The 18,174-nt window shown below is 53.7% G+C and overlaps 1 protein-coding gene across 4 annotated transcripts; it reads right to left on the bottom strand.

The window, feature by feature from the left end:
* Positions 1–3,524: 3,524 nt before the first annotated feature.
* LOC123361613 (apolipoprotein C-I-like) lies at positions 3,525–9,043 on the bottom strand. 4 transcript variants are annotated; one of them, XM_045001634.1, is made up of 4 exons: positions 8,947–9,043; positions 6,314–6,390; positions 5,049–5,199; positions 3,525–3,763 (listed from the first exon to the last, which is right to left on the bottom strand). In XM_045001634.1, the coding sequence occupies exons 2-4, from the start codon at positions 6,366–6,368 to the stop codon at positions 3,697–3,699; spliced, it is 273 nt and encodes a 90-aa protein (XP_044857569.1). In that variant the 5' UTR covers positions 6,369–6,390; positions 8,947–9,043; the 3' UTR covers positions 3,525–3,696. The 4 variants fall into 4 exon arrangements, with proteins under 4 accessions (XP_044857569.1, XP_044857571.1, XP_044857570.1 ...); XM_045001636.1 differs by having other exon boundaries at positions 6,314–6,453; positions 8,947–9,011; XM_045001635.1 differs by having other exon boundaries at positions 6,314–6,483; positions 8,947–8,986.
* Between the last annotated feature and the right edge of the window lie 9,131 nt (positions 9,044–18,174).

Here is an 18,174-nt window from a genome sequence, read left to right as displayed (position 1 = left end):
AAAAAAACAGGAGTACTTGTGGCGCCTTAAAGACTAACAAATTTATTTTAGCATGAGCTTTCATGAGAATTCGGATGCATCCGAAGAAGTGAGCTTTAGCTCACGAAAGCTCATGCTAAAATAAATTTGTTAGTCTTTAAGGTGCCACAAGTACTCCTGGTTTTTTTGGGTTTTTTTGCGGCTACAGACTAACACGGCTGCTACTCTGAAACCAGTATTTATTGTGTTAAAGATTTTCCTGTGAGAGTCACATACAGTAACTTCTCGCTTAACGTGGTAGTTACGGTCTTGAAAAATGCTACTTTAAGTAAAACAATGTTGAGCTAATCCAATTTCCTCAGAAGAATTAATGTAAATGGGGGGTTAGGTTCCAGGGAATTTTTTTTTCAGGAAAACAGGTACGTTAGCCCTAGAATGCTAAAGGCCCTTTTTCCTACAAGCTGGGAAAGGGGTTACTTCAGGTCAGTTAGGGACACCTGAGTCCAAGTAAGGGCTGCCTGAAACCTGTTAAAACCTCTCTCCTTGCGAGGGCGACAAACAGCTGCAAGGCTGGAGGCAGCAGGGGGATCAGCTTCTCCAGTGCGAGACTGCGCTCCTCCCCATATGGGAGACCCCCAAAACCCAGTGCCTGTTTAGGGGAGGGACTGACACCCTGGGGCCAGCGACAGGACAACACCTGACCCAGTGAGGGGGCCAGGGAAAGGTATTCCCCTTTTGTTCAGTGCATTATAGACATTTCCCCTTTGTTTGGCAGAGGAGCACTCCTCAGGCCTGTCCCAAGGCCTACCCAAAGGCTCTGAGAAACAAACCCCGAAGAGGGAAGACAGACATGCTCCAGAGTGGGGCCGATTGACCCCAGGCCCTGTCAATGCCAGAGGAGGGAGCGCTGAATCCGGCGAGGCAGAAGGGGTGCCTGGCTACACATGGCGTCAGGGGTGAGATAGCATTGGCATTGAGAACCATCCCAGGGCAGGGTAAATCACACACACGCCGTAAAAATATAGGAGTACTTGTGGCACCTTAAAGACTAACAAATTTATTTTAGCATGAGCTTTCGTGAGCTGCAGCTCACTTCTTCGGATGCATAGATGAATGGCATAAAGACCATTGCATTGGTGGACTCCGGGAGTGCCGTCACGCTGGTCTCAAGGAAACTAGTCAGACAGGACCAATTGTCTTGGCTAAACACACACAGGGATAACCTGTGTACATGGCACTGTCAACTACTATCCAACCATCCCTGTACAAATTGAAGTTCAGAGGAGTACCACATGGGTGACGGTGGGGGTGGTCCCTAAACTCCCATATCCAGTCCTCATAGGACAAGACTTCCCAGGGTTTGGGAATCTACTTCTGGGGGGTGGCCGCAAGGAGGATAGTGATCCCAGGAGTGATACTGTGGCCTCGGTACGTAGTCATCTCCCATTTTTCTCTGAATTTGCCCAGGACTTGTTCTCTGAAACTGGGAAGCCCCGGAAAACTAGGCGAGAGAGAAGGGCGGACAAAAGGTTGGGAACCAGGACCAGAAGGTTGCGTTCGTAAGGAGGCAATCTTGTCCAGCTGGCATGGGGGCAACTCAGGTTGTTGACGAGCCAGAAGCTGGACCCAGTTCCACTGAGGCCAACCCTGGAGGGGAAACAGAAATAGGTCCCCTTGGTTTTGAGCATATTGGGCCCTCATTTAGAAATTTGGGGCAAGACCAAGCCCATGATCCGCTGTATGACAATATTAGAAGGGTGATAGTTGAGGTGAATGGGGTTCCAGTGGAGGGGAAACACGAAGCATACTTCGTGATAGGAAGGGATCTGTTATATAGAGTAGTCCAAATGCAAGAGCAAGAAGTGAAGCAGCTCCTGGTGCCTCAAAGACACCAGGGAGCAGTGTTGGGCCTAGCTCATAGCCATTTGTTTGGAGGACATCTAGGGACAGATAAAACCCTGGACTGAATCCTACGAAGGTTCTTTTGACCAGGAGTGTATATGGAGGTCAGACGATATTGCACCTCCTGCCCAGAATATCAATACATGGCCCACAACCGCACTAAGGGCCCCTCTATTACCTCTGCCAATTACTGAAGTCGCGTTTGAGAGGATAGCCATGGACCTGATAGGCCCACTGGAGAAGCCGGCCCAAGGCCATCAGTGTGTGCTTGTTGGTCTGGACTACGCCACCTGATACCCAGAAGCCATACCCCTATGCAACACAATGTCCAAGATCATAGTGAAGGAATAATTCAAATTTTCTCTAGGGTAAGGATACCCAAAGAGATCTTAACGGATCAAGGAACCCGCTTTGTGTCAAACATGATGAAGGTCCTGTGTGCAATGCTCCACATACAGGCCCTTTGAACCTCAGCCTACCATCCACAGACTGATGGCCTCGTCGAACCCACAGACTGACAGCCTCATCGAACACTAATTGATCAGCAACGTAATGGGACGATGTTAAGTGACGAGTTACTGTACACCCCAACCCTCACTCCCAACACACTCGCCCCTCGCCACTTCTGCCTAAATGTCAGTCTTTAAAAAAATAACCCTCTGGCTCAATGAATAAATACTGAGCCCAAAGGGACCATTAGATCATCTACTCTGACTTCCTGCATAACACAGGTCAGAGAACTGCACCCAGTTACCCCTCCACTGAGCTCAATAACTTGCATTGGACTAAAGCATCTTCCACCAAGGCACCATCAAGGGATGGAGAATCCACCATTTCCCTTGGGAGTTTGTGCCAAAGGGTAACTACCTTCACTGTTCAAATTTGCACCTGGTTTCTAATTTAAATGTGTCTGCCTTTAACTTCCAGCTGCTGGGTCTTGGTCTGTCTTTCTCCGCTGGGTAAAAGAGCCCTTTAGTACCTGCTATTTTCTCCCTGCTGCCTCTGTGAATGTGCTTTTATACCTCAATCAAGTCATCCCTTGCTAGTCTTTTTAATCAGTGAAACAGATTGGCCCCGTCAGTCGCTCCCTGTGAGGCTTTTATTCTAGGAAGAGTTTTGTGTATTCGGATAATTTTTGCAGCTATTTTTTGCACCCTCTACAGTTTTTTTGCATCCTTTACCAGAGCTGGAGAATGGTGGCCACACATGTATATGGATCTATTCTCTATAGGCCAGCACTATATAAGCCGCACATGCGATAAAGGTTGTGACAGTGACAGGGATGTGCAGGAAAGGTCCCAAATCCTCTGCTGTGTCCTGCAGTTAGAATCCTGGTCTCAGGCCCAGAGCGGTGACAAACTGGAGGGAATTCAGAACAGTGGCACAGAAATCACTGGACTTGGGCTGTTAGGAGAGACTGAAAAGGCAAAACCTGCTCAGTTTGGATAAGGGACAGGTAAGGGGCAAGGGAGCTGACATGAGAGGCAACGTCAACTGCATGAACACCAGGTACCAGAGAATGATTTCAGGTGATCCATGCGACAAGCGTGAGGGGGCGCTGAGAATAACAGGACGGAAAAAGCAAAGTGAGGCTGAGACATAAGGAGCGTGTTCTGTGCAGGAACGACCAAGCAACCCCTGGATACAAACCCAGCACTAAGGCAATGAGCATTTATTCATGGCTACAACAAAAGCAATAGAAAACAAGAACTTGGGTGCCAACCCTGGGTTCCCCTCCCAGCATGATCTCTTCAAGGGGACCAGTACCCCAGGAATTGCCTGTGAGCTTTGCAGAAAAAAACCCTTTCAGTCAGATCAGTCCCTGGAAAACTTCTCATTGAACTTCTCCTTTAAGGTCTGGAATTGCTCAGAGAACCAGTTCCTGTAAGACATGGGGAGGCAGAGGCAACATCAGCCAGTGGTATTAGGATCCTGCACTTCCTCCCACACTCTCACCTCCATAGATGCTGCTACGGGGATGACTGGGGGCTTTGTAAAGGGGCTGGCTGGGAAGCCCTGGGCTTTGCCGTTGTGAACAGTGCAAAGCTGCCCTGATTTCTGACACTTTACCAGCTAGGGGTGGCTCATAGAGCCAGCATCCCTCTGGGGACAGAGCCTGGTAGATGCTGGGAAATCTCAGCAGCCACCTGGTCATTATAGTTAATTACATTGATTTTCACACATGGCTAAGGAATGGGTGTTTCCTTTCTAGTGTAGTGGCCTCTCCTGGGAGCTGTGAGGATAATGAGGCCAGCTCAGACCCAACTGTGAACTAAATCATACTAGTGTATCTGCTGCGCCTTTCAGCCAGCAGGATTTCACAGCACTTCCCATGGGATTGCTTCACATGATACATTATTCATATTTCACTAGCTATTGGGCCCCATAGTGCCACCAAGGGCTGCACAGACCCTTACCAAGATCAAGCTCCCATCCTGCCAGCACCGCATTGGCCCTGTCTGAGATCAGGTGCTCCTGTTGTGCCAGGTGCTGCACACACAGCGTGAGCGCCAGTCCCTGCCTCAGCTCCAAGAGGGGGGATCTGTCCCAAGTGTGACCAATGCAGTGACATCTGCCTGAGTCTGCAGATAGCCTGAAGGGGATCTCACTGAGGAGTTAACTCTGGTGCTCAGCAATGCTAATTTAAATGTCAACATCATTTACAATGTCATCTGTCCTGTGAGACCAGAGCGGGGTGGGGTCATGGCACTGCACAATTGACTGTAGCTGATTGTGTGGGTGGGGCTGGGAAGAGGGTCTCCAGCAGCACCTTCCCCCCCGTGCAAACCCTAACCCTGAAGCATCCCCAGTGTGCCACTTCAGTCTCCCAGCCTATCCTGGAACAGGCCCCACCTCTGCTTAGCTCCAGGGGACAGTCAGGCCTTGGCTACACTTGCAAATTTGCAGCGCTGCAGCAGGGTGTGAAAACACACCCTCTCCAGCGCTGCAAATTGCGGTGCTGCAAAGCGCCAGTGTGGTCAAAGCCGCTGTACGTTATTCCCCACAGGGAGGTGGAGTACGGACAGCGCTGGGAGAGCTCTCTCCCAGCGCTGGCGCTTTGACTACACTTAGTGCTTCAAAGCGCTGCCGTGCAAGTGTAGCCATAGCCTCAGTGTCACTGGTTTCTGCAGGAGCCCTGCCTCCCCACTGAGGCCCCAGTGACTCACCGGGTCTTTTCGCTGAACTCGCTGTGATGCAGTTCTTGGAAGGCAGCTTTGGTTTTATCTGCAATGCTCTCAGCAAAGGCCTGCAGCTTGTTCTGGAACTTCTCAAACTTTTGGGTCAGGGTTGGCTCTGTCGGTTCACCCTGAGCAGAGTCTGAAAGGGAGACGGAGAACAACTGCCTACTGCCCAAACTCAACCCACCACACCTGTGCAATGTGCCAGGGCATGTGTTTGTGTGCGTGCACATACAATGTTCCATGTGTGCATGTGTGTGCAATGTGCTGGAGGAGGAGGGGTGTTTGTGTGAGTGCATGTACAATGTGTGTGTGCATGTGCGTGTGTGCATGTGCGTGCAATGTGCCAGGGGCATGTGTGCATGTACATGCTCAGCTCTTTGCCTGGGTCAGTACAGTGCCCAGCATGATGGGGCCCTGATCTCGTCATTCTGTGCCTTGGAGGTGTTTCTCCACAGTCTCTGAAACATGCTTGTCACAGGGCGAACTCTCAGCCCTTTTCACAGTTAGCTTCTCTGCTTCTGGTACCTGGCTCTGAAGCCCCTGCGAGACTTTGTGTTACTTGAGATTAATGACCCTTGACCATCTTTAAATGCCAGACCAGGCATCGCACTCTCTTACCCTGCCCACCCCAGACTCCGCCAGACACTGGGGTGCTTGGAGCTGCATTGCTGAGTAGCAGCCTGTGGAGGTTTTTGCTTTTGCCAGATGTCTCAGGGCAACTGTTTGGTTCTGGCAGCTCAGAGATGTAATTTGCCTCAGATGTGGAGCTGCTCCTATTTGTGGTTTTACACCCACCCCCCCACACACACGGCACAGTGTACATGCCCACACACACAGAGTACACTGTACATCCACGCACACCCTGGCACATTGCACGCATGTGCGCACACACCTGGCACACTGCAGGCACAAAATGCATGGCCTGGTTTCAATGAGCCCAGCTGTTGCAGACAAGATCCCAGGCATCCCTGAGCCACGTTTATTTATAATCTCTACTGAGGAGTTGCCAGGGCAGCTGTTGGTCCCATGGTGGCGGGCGCTGCATGAACACGCAGCAAAGATCAGTCCTGCCCACCATGGGCGAGGCAGAGACAGGATAGACTGGTCTGACATGCTCTCTGCTCCCCCCTCGCCCTGGCCCACACCCTTCCCCGGCCCCTCCCTCCCCTCTCACATGCAGGATCGCCTCCCCCAGGCTCTGAGACCCCCGCTCCCCCAGCTCTGCTTCCCTGAGGAATCGGGGCCCTTACCTGCCAGGACCGTCAGAGCCACGAGGATCAGAGCGATGGACACTGCGGGCCGCATGGTCACTGGGCTTGGGGTGTCCCTGTGCGGTGGGGCGGGGAAGGTGGATGTGACCTCGAGACTGGTCCCAAATGCACGACCTACCCTGGGGAAGGGACCCAGCCAGTGCCTCTGACTGGGGGTTACACAGCCCTTGCTGAGACACCCACCCAACCCCACATGGACCCCACTGCCCCCCCATACTCCACTTCCTCCCCTGATCCTGCAATGGCCCCCCACATGGACACCCCCCACCCCACATGGACCCAACTGCCTCCTGCCCACAGACCCCCACTGCCTCCCCTGATCCGCTACAGTGCCCCCCCATGGACACCCCCTCAGCGCCACATGGACCCAACTGCCTCCCCTGATCCTACAGTGCCCCCACACACATGGACACCCCCTCAGCCCCACATGGACCCCACTGCCTCCCCTCCCCACAGACCCCACTTCCTCCCCTGATCCGCTACAGTGCCCTGCCATGGACACCCACCCAACCCCACATGGACCCCACTGCCCCCCCATACTCCACTTCCTCCCCTGATCCTGCAATGGCCCCCCATAGACACCTCCTCCAGCGCCACATGGACCCCACTGCCTCCCCTCCCCACAGACCCCACTGCCTCCCCCGATCCGCTACAGTGCCCCCCCATGGACACCCCCCCACCCCACATGGACCCCACTGCCTCCCCTCCCCACAGACCCCACTTCCTCCCCTGATCCGCTACAGTGCCCCCCCATGGACACCCCCCGCACCCCACATGGACCCCACTGCCCCCCCATACTCCACTTCCTCCCCTGATCCATCATTGGCCACCGCATGGACACCCCCCCCGCCACATGGACCCCACTGCCTCCCCTGATCCTGCAGTGCCCCCCCACATGGACACCCCCCCACCCCACATGGACCCAAGTGCCTCCTCCCCACAGACCCCCACTTCCTCCCCTGATCCGCTACAGTGCCCTGCCATGGACACCCCCTCAGCACCACATGGACCCAACTGCCTCCCCTGATCCTACAGTGCCCCCACACACATGGACACACCCCCACCCCACATGGACCCCACTGCCTCGCCCCACACAGACCCCACTTCCTCCCCTGATTCTACAGTGCCCCCCATGGACACCCCCTCAGCCCCACATGGACCCCACTGCCTCCCCTCCCCACAGACCCCACTGCCTCCCCTGATCCGCTACAGTGCCCCCACACACATGGACACCCCTCACCCCACATGGACCCCAGTGTCTCGCCCCACACAGACCCCACTTCCTCCCCTGATCCTGAAATGCTCCCCCATGGACACCCCCCCACCCCACATGGACCCCACTTCCTCCCCTGATCCTGCAGTGCCCCCCCACATGTACACCTCCCACCCCACATGGACCCAACTGCCTCCTGCCCACAGACCCCACTTCCTCCCCTGATCCTACAGTGCCCACACACACACAACCCCCCCAGACCCACATGGACCCCACTGCCTTCCCTCCCCACAGACCCCACTTCCTCCCCGATCCTACAGTGCCCCCCCACACGGACACCTCCCCATCCCACATGGCTCCCTCTGCCTCGGCCCACACAGACCCCACTTCCTCCCCTGATCCTACAGTGCCCACACACACGGACACCCCCTCAGCCCCACATGGACCCCACTGCCTTCCTTCCCCACAGACCCCACCTCCTCCCCGATCCTTCAGTGCCCCCCCACACGGACACCTCCCCATCCCACATGGCTCCCTCTGCCTCGGCCCACACAGACCCCACTTCCTCCCCTGATCCTACAGTGCCCACACACACGGACACCCCCTCAGCCCCACATGGACCCCACTGCCTTCCTTCCCCACAGACCCCACTTCCTCCCTGATCCTACAGTGCCCCCCCACACGGACACCGCCTCGGCCCACACAGATCCCACTTCCTCCCCTGATCCTGCAGTGCCCCCCCACATGGACACCCCCCCACCCCACATGGACCCAAGTGCCTCCTCCCCACAGACCCCCACTTCCTCCCCTGATCCTACAGTGTCCACACACACACAACCCCCCCCCCCCACGCCACATGGACCCCACTGCCTCCTCCCCACAGACGCCACTTCCTCTCCTGATCCTACAGTGGTCCCCCTATAGGTGCTAGAACTAGGGGTGCTGCTGCACCCCCTGGCTTGAAGTGGTTTCCATTAAATCCAGTGTTTGCAGTTTGGTTCAATGTCTCTCAGCACCCCCAGTATAAAAATTGTTCCAGTACCCCTGATCCCCCCCACCACACACAGACACCCCTCTCACCCCAGATGGAGCCCACTGCCTCCTTTCTACAGAGACCCCACTTCCCCCACTCAGGGAGTTTCAGCCCCAAGCCTGCAATCTACTCAACTGTATCCCCCAGGCCCCTCTCCCGCTCCTCATCCCACTGAGCCACCTCCTCTCCACACCAGGTCCCCCAGATTCCCCTCCCAACCCCACCGAGCCCCCGCCTCTACACACTAGGTCCCCCATCTTGGCCAACGAGCCCCCATTCCCCTCTTTGCACACCGCTCCAGTCCCACTGCCTCCACACGCCACAACAGCCCCACTGAGCCCCAAACACCAGCCCAGCCCCACTCACTGCAGCTGGAATTAAGCAATCTCCGCAGCTGGGATGCAGCTTCCCGAGCTCCAGCTCCCTATAAACCATCCTGCCTCCGTCATCCGCCCCCTCTGCCTGGTGGAGAGGAACCTGAGCCCTCCCGTCCCTCCCTTCCAAGGCCTCTTAATTATTAGTCTGTGCCATGGGGAAATGAAATCCCAGCTGGGGAGCAGCCTGGGGTGGGGGAAGAGCTGTTATTACAAATCAAGGGCCCATGGCCATACCTAAGGACCCCCGAGACCAGGGGGGTGCCGGGTTCTGCACAAACAGCATGGGGGACAGGCCCTGTCAGACAGCCACAGGGCGTGGGAAGGGGGTCGAACACCCCAGCCCCATGACCAACGCACTAGCCGCAAATGGCATGGTTTTGGTGTCTAGGCTTGGCTGGATTTCGTAGGAGATCAACTAAATGAGAAGAAAAGGGAAGGGGGTAGGGGGCAAAGGCAGGGGAGGTGAGGGGCAGGGAGCAGGGGCAGAGTGAAGCCGGGAAGGCCGGGGGGGAGGGCTCGGGGGTGTGGTGTGGAGCAAACAGACAATGAGCATGGCGCAGGGAAGGGGCAGTGTGCCCCGCCCCTCCAGCACCTTGTTTGGGGTGCAGATCCAGCTACTCCCCCGCTGGGACTCTGTTGTTATCCTCCAGAAGCGCCCATTTAGCTGGGGGGGGGCTTACACTGGTCCGCTGGTCCCACGGCTTTGGCGGACCTCCCGCAGGCGTGCCGCAGGACCAACAGACCCTCCGCAGGCACGCCGCCGAAGGCACCCTGCCTGCCGCCCTAGCGGCGACCAGCAGCGCGCTCCCCACGGCTTGGAGCGCTGGTGCCTGGAGCCGCCCCTGCCCTCGGGATCGCCAGCCCCCCCAGGCTAATCGCATGCACCAGACCCCAAAGAAACAGGAGCTCAGCTGAAAAGCCCTGAAGCTGTAAACCCAGAATCTGCTGGGCTCTGCTCCATTACTCTCTCTGTGTTTCCTTGCGCTCCCCCAGGCAGCGTCTCTGCTCTGATACTAGGACTGTAAGCGCCGTGGGGCAGGGACCAGCTCTTTGCTCTGTCTGTGCAGCACCTAACGCAATGGGGCACTAGGGTCCCTGTGCTCTGTGGTAATAAAAATAATGATAATATGGTGCAGCACCAGCCTCATCCTGGTGGGGGGAGGGGGGCTGAGATGGGCCAGACAAAACTGGGGGCGCTGTGCCCGTCCTTGCCATGAGGCCCCCATCCCTCTCCATGGCCCTGCCCCCGTCAGCTCAGAGACCAGGGTGCTGGCTGCTCACAACCAGTAAGAGCTGCCCAGGCAGAGGGACCTGGCTTCGGGGCCCTGGGGAGCAGCGAATGCAGTGGGAGGGGCCCAGGAACCTGGGCCAGAACGGGTCAGTCTGGGCTTCTGTGGGGAGCCCAGACCCTCCTGCCCTGGACAGCGCACCCTTATGGGTGGGGACACAGGCTGGGGGCTGTTCTCGGGCACCCCAGCCCACCACTCAGGCTCATTTCTCTGCTGCTGCTGGAACTGGGCACCCAGTCAGCAGCCCCTACTCTCACTGCTCTGCCTTCAGAGCTGGGTGGCTGGAGAGCGGTAGCTGCTATGGTCAAGGGATGGGGTCTAAGGCAAGTTTTGGGTGGCTGTAGCCTCCACAAGTCCCCCCTCCGCCAGCGCTGCCTCCTGCTTTGCCCTCTGGTGTCTGAGCCTGCCGTGGTAGCACGTTCCAGTTTTTCTCCAAAGCCAGGGGGCCAGAAATGTACTGAATTTGTTTAAATTAAAGCCAAGAGTCTCCCATACATCACAGGACTCCAGGAGCTGGAGATGTAAGAAAACACCCCAAATGTTGCAAGCTCAGGAGTCATTTCAGTTCAGCTTCATCCATATTTTTATCACCTTAAACAAACCTACTGTAAACCACAGCTTCAGTGAAACTAATGCCACTTCTGCCGAGCGAGACGGACACAGACAGACGGACACAGTGGGGGGGGGGGGCGGGGCGGTTAAAGAAAGTCAGTCAGGACTGGATAAGTGAAAGGATGGGGGAGAGATAGCTCAGTGATTTGAGCATTGGCCTGCTAAACCCAGGCTTGTGAGCTCAATCCTTGAGGGGGCCACTTAGGAATTTGGGGCAAAAATCTGTCTGGGGATTGGTCCTGCTTTGAGCAGGGGTTTGACTAGATACCTCCTGAGGTCCCTTCCCACCCTGATGTTCTATGATTCTAAAAAGTGCAGGGGAGGGGAGGGAAAGGGGCTGGGATGGTCCCCTACAGTCTATTCTGGGCAGGGGCGGCTCTAGGCACCAGCAAAACAAGCTGGTGCCTAGGGCGGCAAAATCTAGGGGGCGTCCCCTGCGGCCGGGGGGGGGGGGCGGCAGGCTGGGCCGGCGGACCTGCCGCAGTCATGCCTGCAGGAGGTCCACCGGAGCCCCGGGACGACTGGACCTGCCGCAGGCATGACTGCGGAGGGGGCGCTCGTCCCGCGGCTTGGCTGGACCTCCCGCAGGCATGAGTGCGGCAGCTCAAGCGGAGCTGCGGACCCGTGAACCGTCCGCAGCCGCGGGAGGTCCAGCCGAGCCACGCGGGACCAGCGGTCCCTCTGCAGTCATGCCCGCGGGAGGTCCGCTGCTCCCGCGGCTCCGGGGCGCCTCCCGCGCATGACTGCTTGGGGCGGCCAAAAACGTAGAGCCGCCCCTGATTCTGGGGCAGGGGGGCTCATCCCCTACAAGCCACGCATGCCCTGGGGTGGGGCTGTTGTTATTGCTGACAGTCGATGCCACCAACAGGGACATCCCCTCTAGTCTACCCACCCTCGGGGCGGAGGGCCAGGCTGTGACTGACCCAGCCGGCCCCACCTGCAGATGCTGTCTCTGATCCAAGGTCTGTGGACTTGGAGCTTCCTGGAACCTTTGAGGAAAGACCCATTTGGCCAGAGCTGCACTAAGAGCGTCCAGTGCCTGCCAGGACTGTGTGAACTGAGCCAGGCTCCTGCTGCTCCTGGTTCAGGAGTGGAGGTGGTTTGGCTGGAGGCGCTGCTGGAAAACTCCATTGTCAGGAGCCTCCTACCTGTCCACAGGGTGGCCCAGCAAAGCTGGAGTGATGGGTCTCCTGACACTTCCCCCAGGCAAGTGATTCCCTGCGCTCACGCTGCCCCCCCTCCCCAGATCTGGGGCTCCCAGCCCTTCCCCCAGGAGAGGATCCCCCCAGCTCACAGACCCCCCCCCCAGATCTGGGGCTCCCAATCCTTCCCCCAGTCCTTCCCCTGCGCTCACAGACCTCCCCCCCCCACCAATCTGGGGCTCCCAGCCCTTCCCCCAGGAGAGGATCCCCCCAGCTCACAGATCCCACCCCCCCTCCCAGATCTAGGGCTCTCAGCCTTCCCCCAGGAGGGGATTTCCCCCCTCCCCCAGCTCACAGAGCCCTAGCCCTCCTCCCTGGGAGGGGACCCCCCAGGGTGTCGACCCTCCAGGAATTGTCCTGGAGATTCCAGGAATTAAAGCTTAATCTTTCATTAAAGATCGTGTCATGAGGAAATCTGCAGGGATTTGTCCAACCAAAACTGGCAAACCTAGGACCAGCCCCCACCCCCACCCCCGTTCCCCGAATCTCTCCCCACCCAGTGTTAGGACTTGTTTCCCAATAGCCTTTCCCTAAGGAATCTCCTTTTTGTCTCCTCTGCAGCTGCCTCCCCCTCCCCCTTCCTCCCCCCTCAGGCATTTGCACTGTTCAGACCCAGGGGATGCCGGCTCGGCTCCATCGCTGTCTCTGCCTAACTCCACTGGGATGGGCGCCCCAGGCTGACGGGGTCCCTGTGGGGTCTGGCTCGGAAGAGCCCTGCTAGAGCTGGGGGTTATCTGCGTTCAGTGCTCTGAAGCTCGGTTCATCCCCCTGCAGTCCCACACACTCTGCTCCAGGCTGCTTGAGCTCTGCCCGCTAGTAACCCCTCCTGGCAAAGTCTGTATCGCCAGCTCCTTGTTTTCGTATAAGCAGCCCACATTGGCAAAGGCTTTGTTTTTGCTGAGAAACCCAATTCCGTCCTCCCCTCCCTGGCGTTTTCTTTTTTCAGCTTGAGGTTTCGGATTGTGAAAGCTCAGGCCGTGGCTGAGTCATTCACAAGCCAAACCCCAGTGCTGGTTGCAAAACAAAGTCAGATGGCACCAGCACTTTCCAAAGGCTTGGCCTAGAAATGCCCCAGATGGGCCCCAGCGCCTGGTGTTCCTAAGAAAACCCACAGCCCTAGACTGCAGCAGAGGCTGGGTGCTCGTGTAACACACACACCTCCTGTGTGTGGTGTTGTGTCCCATCTAATGGCACTGAGACCACTTAGGGTTAGGGTTAGAGAGATAAAATGAGTCTGCCCTACGGCCTTAGCCAACAGCCAGGTGGATTTTAGCTCAGCGGGCACCAACAATTTTTCAAGGCTTATTTTGTATTTGTACATTAAATAATTTTAAAAAATCATATTTAATATGATATAATATATGAATCCATAAAATTAAAAAGGTAATTCTACATGTATATGTTATTAATTAAATTATTTGGCAATTACTCTTTCACCTTACCATGTGAATTTGCTCTTTTTTACCTACCTGTAAGAAAAATTAAGGAGTTTTTACAAAATAAATATCACAAACAGTTTTCATCTTATTTATTTTAAAAAAGTAAAACATTGTTGAACTGCTGGTCCAAATATATTTATTATTCTTACTTTAACATAGATAGCCAGTTATGGTTAATTAAAAATATTCTTTGTATTGTTACTTGTATCTGGATTTCAAAAACAAACAAACAAATATGAAAAAAAGTTAAACACAAGTTAACCATACGCGCTCATCGGCACTTAATGGAAAATAGGTATCATTAATTCACATGGTTTTTCTAATAAAGTGATTTTTGGCACGGCATTTCTTCAGCCAATTTTTCGTAGTTGGGAGAGTAGGATGATATTAGCAATCGTCAAGATGGACCTCTGTAAGCCAAGATCTGTATTATGATTTTATGATGTTCATTGTTGAAAACAGAACTTCGCACAGATAAGTGGAACCAAAATAAGATTTTATTTTGTATGCTACATTTTTTAAGGCGGGAAACTTTTTCTGGTAAACCAGATTCCAAAAGTTTTCATCTGTTGCGCAGGATTTTAGAACAATATCATTTTGAAGGTCCATAATCTCCAGTTCCACGTCTTCTGTTATTACTTGAATGAGACTTGCAATTGATGTAGCCATTTCTGTTACCTCTACTTGGCAAGTAAAAGGATTCACAAGAAAGGCAACTACAGGCTCAATGATTGTGAACTGTTGAAATCTCTTTTCAAATTGTTCCAGACGTGTTTGAATGTGGATAACAAATGGTGAAGGGTTAAAATCACTGTCCCATACCATTTTCTTCATGCTTGGGAAATGTATGAGAGACTTCGTCTTCATATGTGACATCCACAAGATCAGTTTTGCTTTGAATTATTTTACAGAACCTATCATTTGAGCCACATGTTTATCTTTTCCCAGAAGCTCAAGATTTAAAATGTTCAATTTGTCAGTGATGTCGGCAAGAAAAGCCAAGTCCATTAACCAGCTGGAGTCTTCTAGTTGCTCAAAGTTCTAATTTGTGGACTTCAGAAATTCTTTGATCTCTTCAATTAGGCTTAAAAAACATGCAAGAACTTTATCTTTGTTCAGCCATTGTACTTCTGTGTGCAAGATAAGATCAGATTGTTTATCATCAACATCTTCCAACAAGGCCTTAAAAAGTCGGTGTTGCAAAGGTTTTGATTGAATAGAGTTAATTATTTTAATAACGACATTCATGACATGTTGAAAAGAAAGATCTTTGAAGCACAAAGCTTCTTGGTGGATAATGCAATGATAAGACATAAAGTTCGGAAAGGATTCATTCTTCTTGCAGAGTGCAATGAATCCATTGGCGCTGCCCATCATCGCTGGTGCCCATCAGTGGTGATCGCAGACAGCTTGTGTAGTGGCATACTAATTGAGGTTGTGTATGATTTGAATAAATTATAGATGTCCTCACCCTTTGTTCACCCTTTCATAGGCAATATTTTTAGTAACTCTTCTTTTACGGTGAAGTCACTAAATACCATCCTCACCATAATTGCCAACTGCGCTGTATCTGATATATCTGTCGACTCATCGAACTGCAGTGAAAACCAGTCACAGATTTCCAAGTCATCCGTTAGCTGAGTTTGCATGTCACTTGAAATTGCATGTATCCTCCTTGTAACTGTGTTGTCTGATAACTGCAAGTCTTGTATTGCCGACAAAATCTCACACTTACTAGGAAATTTTTGTAACAGGCAATCAGCACCAATCAAAAATGCTTCTCAATTCACCATCTTGAAAGGGTTTTTTCTTCTTTGAGAGCAGATGAGTAATTTTAGCACTTTTAGACTTTACCACTTGTCTAGTAAAAACAGATTGCTGGGCAGATAGGTTTGATTTGAATTGATTAATTTTCTTCTTTCTCAGCTCAGATTTAAGTGGATGGCTAATGTCAAAAGAGCTGTGACTAGTTTGGAAATGGCATTCGAAATTATGTTTTTTCAGCACTGCAACAGTACCACCACACAATAAGCAAACACATTTCCCTTTATTTTCAATAAAACAGTAGGATTCTTCCCACTCGGTGTTGAAATAATATGTACATTGTCTTTTATCTGAACCACTCATTTTGGGGCAAAATGTTAAAAAAACAGTATATCGCAAAGCACAAGAAAACAGCAGCATCAGTGCAGTGGAAGAATACTCACATACAGAGCCGGCTCCAGGCCCCAGCGGAGCAAGCACGTGCCTGGGGTGGCATTCCGTCCATTCCTGGGATGGCAGAGTCTGAGCAGGTGGGGTTTTTTTTTTTTTGGCAGTTCTGGGCAGCACGGAGAGAAGCCAGAGAGAAGCTGCAGCCCTGCGCTTGCCAGAGACCGAGAACACTGGTGCCCGCAGCCTGCAGCCCCGGAGTTCTCTGTCCTTGGCAGGCACGGGGCCGCAGCTTCTCTCCCCTGCTAGGCACTCGGTGAGTACACATAAATGTGGCACACACGAGCACCGCATTGGGGACCACTGCTGTAGAGGCTCATGCACTGAGGTCCCAGGTTTGATCCTGCCCGCTGATGACCGGGAGCTGTCAGCATTACACTCACAGAGCCTGAGATGGGACCATTCTATCCAGCCTAAAACAGGCCACATTCTTTCACCCAGTTCCCCCTGCACTGAGCCCAGTATGGTGCATCACTTCCAGACAGTGGCAGCAGGTGTCCCAGGCCCTGCATGTCAGATTATTAGTAGACATAGAACCTGAGTATAGTTTAACTTGAACCGGCTTTATTTACCCACCAACACCTAGTCCTGGAACAATGGTGAGCAAACAATACGTTGGGAAAGCCCTTCTCCCAGGAATCACCACCAGTCCCCCTGGCACCACTCTGCCTTGCACAGCTCCCTGGCTCCCAAAGCTTCCTCTAGGCAGAACTTTGCATAGTCGCAAACTAACAGCCACACGGCTTAGCTTCCCAAGAGTCAAACCTTGCTCCAACCCTCAGCCCTTGGAAGCGTGTGTGTGTGACAGCGGCCCCTGGCGATGCCTCTGCCTTAGCAATATCAGCCACTGTGAATTAGCTATTTGTGAGGTGGCTTTGCAGCTGCTGAGAACAGGGGAAGATAAAACAGCCTGTGCCCAGCTCCCCAGCTCCCTGCCCACTGTGTGGTTGCTCACACCAGAAAAAGGAAGTGGATCCACTTTTCACTAGTGTAAACTAAGGCCTATGCTGCTTAGCTAGCCCCTGGCCTGAAGGTAAAAACAATGAGGCGTCCTTGTGGGTTTACTGATACAGACTAGCACGGCTGCCCCTTGGAAACCTGTTCTGAAGGTGTCACTTCTGTCCAGTCTTCTCCGCCAGGGCACAGTAAGTGCAAAGCACCACCAAGTGAGACCAGCAGCAATTGCCAGTGGTGTGAGTGACTGTGGATGGTGCAGGGCAATGGCAAATTATTCCCGAGGGAGGGCACGGGGAGGGGGGGAAGGCAGGAAAGGTGGGGGTGGGGTTGTACCCTGCTCCATTGAGCAGGCTGCTGTCTGTATGGAGCCACAGCCTATGATGGGGGTTGAGTGGTCACGCCAGCATCAACAGAGACATTTTACCCCCAACTTGTATGTGGAGTCCAGAAATGAGAGGGTCTGTTTACACAGGGACCCCCTCCTCCAGCACTGAGATGAAGCCTAGGGCATCCAGGGTCGCCTCTTGGGGCACTAAAATTCAGCTGCCTCTGGGGTGGGCTTGGGGGGGCTCTTTATACAGAGGCCCTGTGCCCTGAGCTGAGCTGCCTGTGGGGTGGGGCGTGGGGCTCTTTAACACTACAGAACACCAGCCCTTTGGGAGACAACCTGAACTTAACCCCGGCTGAAATGTAAAAGGCACTCGGCACCCCACTGGCTCACATTTGCATCTCAAATGACATGAGTTTAGCTGGAATAACAAGGCTAATAAAGAGGCTGTGGCTGAAATGCTGAGGCAGGAGTGGAACTTTGTTTTGCCTGAGGAAGTTTCCTGGTGCTTAGAAAAGTTGTGGTTGTGATGAAGCCAATATAAATGTGTGTTGAACAGTCACAGCTTGGCTTGAGAGGCCCACGGACAGCGGTGTTCCAGGGCACAGCGTGGGATGTTTATAACCTACATGTGCTCGTTCTCCGGGCCTCTGGCTTCACAAAAACAGCTTGTTTATTTGCTATTATGGTGAAGGGAGAAGGAACCATTTTAACTTCCACCTGACACCCCAAAGAAACCATCCATGGATCAGACACACCTGCTGCGGTGGGGATATCGGGGGGGGGGGGGCGTGTTCTCCAGTGGGGCTGGAGCAGAGCTGGGGAAGTCCTTTGAAACACAATGGGCCAAATTTCCTGCTGACGTAACTCCCCCGGAGCCAATGGTGAGAGACCTTACCCAACAGACTTGGTTGTGGGCGTTTAGGGAGGGATCGGGGTGGGGCTGGTTAGCAGCATTTCCCACTGAAGATAAGCATCTGGGGCAAGTCAGAACCCAGAGGGCCCCAAGCTAAGGGCCGTGTCTGTGTATGGGGGGTTGGGCGCATCTGTTGTGATCCCGCACACAGCTGGGAGGGGGGATGCAGGGGAAAGCAGCAATGAGTGTTGGCGGGTAGGCTGGGGGCTTGGTCACACCCTGCTGCGGCACCAGGATCTGCTGAACTCATCAGATTAGTTGAA

Source organism: Mauremys mutica, unplaced genomic scaffold (genome assembly GCF_020497125.1).
Source record: "Mauremys mutica isolate MM-2020 ecotype Southern unplaced genomic scaffold, ASM2049712v1 Super-Scaffold_339, whole genome shotgun sequence".
In the NCBI taxonomy this organism is placed as follows: Eukaryota; Metazoa; Chordata; order Testudines; family Geoemydidae; genus Mauremys; species Mauremys mutica.
This window is presented reverse-complemented; position numbering and strand designations above follow the sequence as displayed.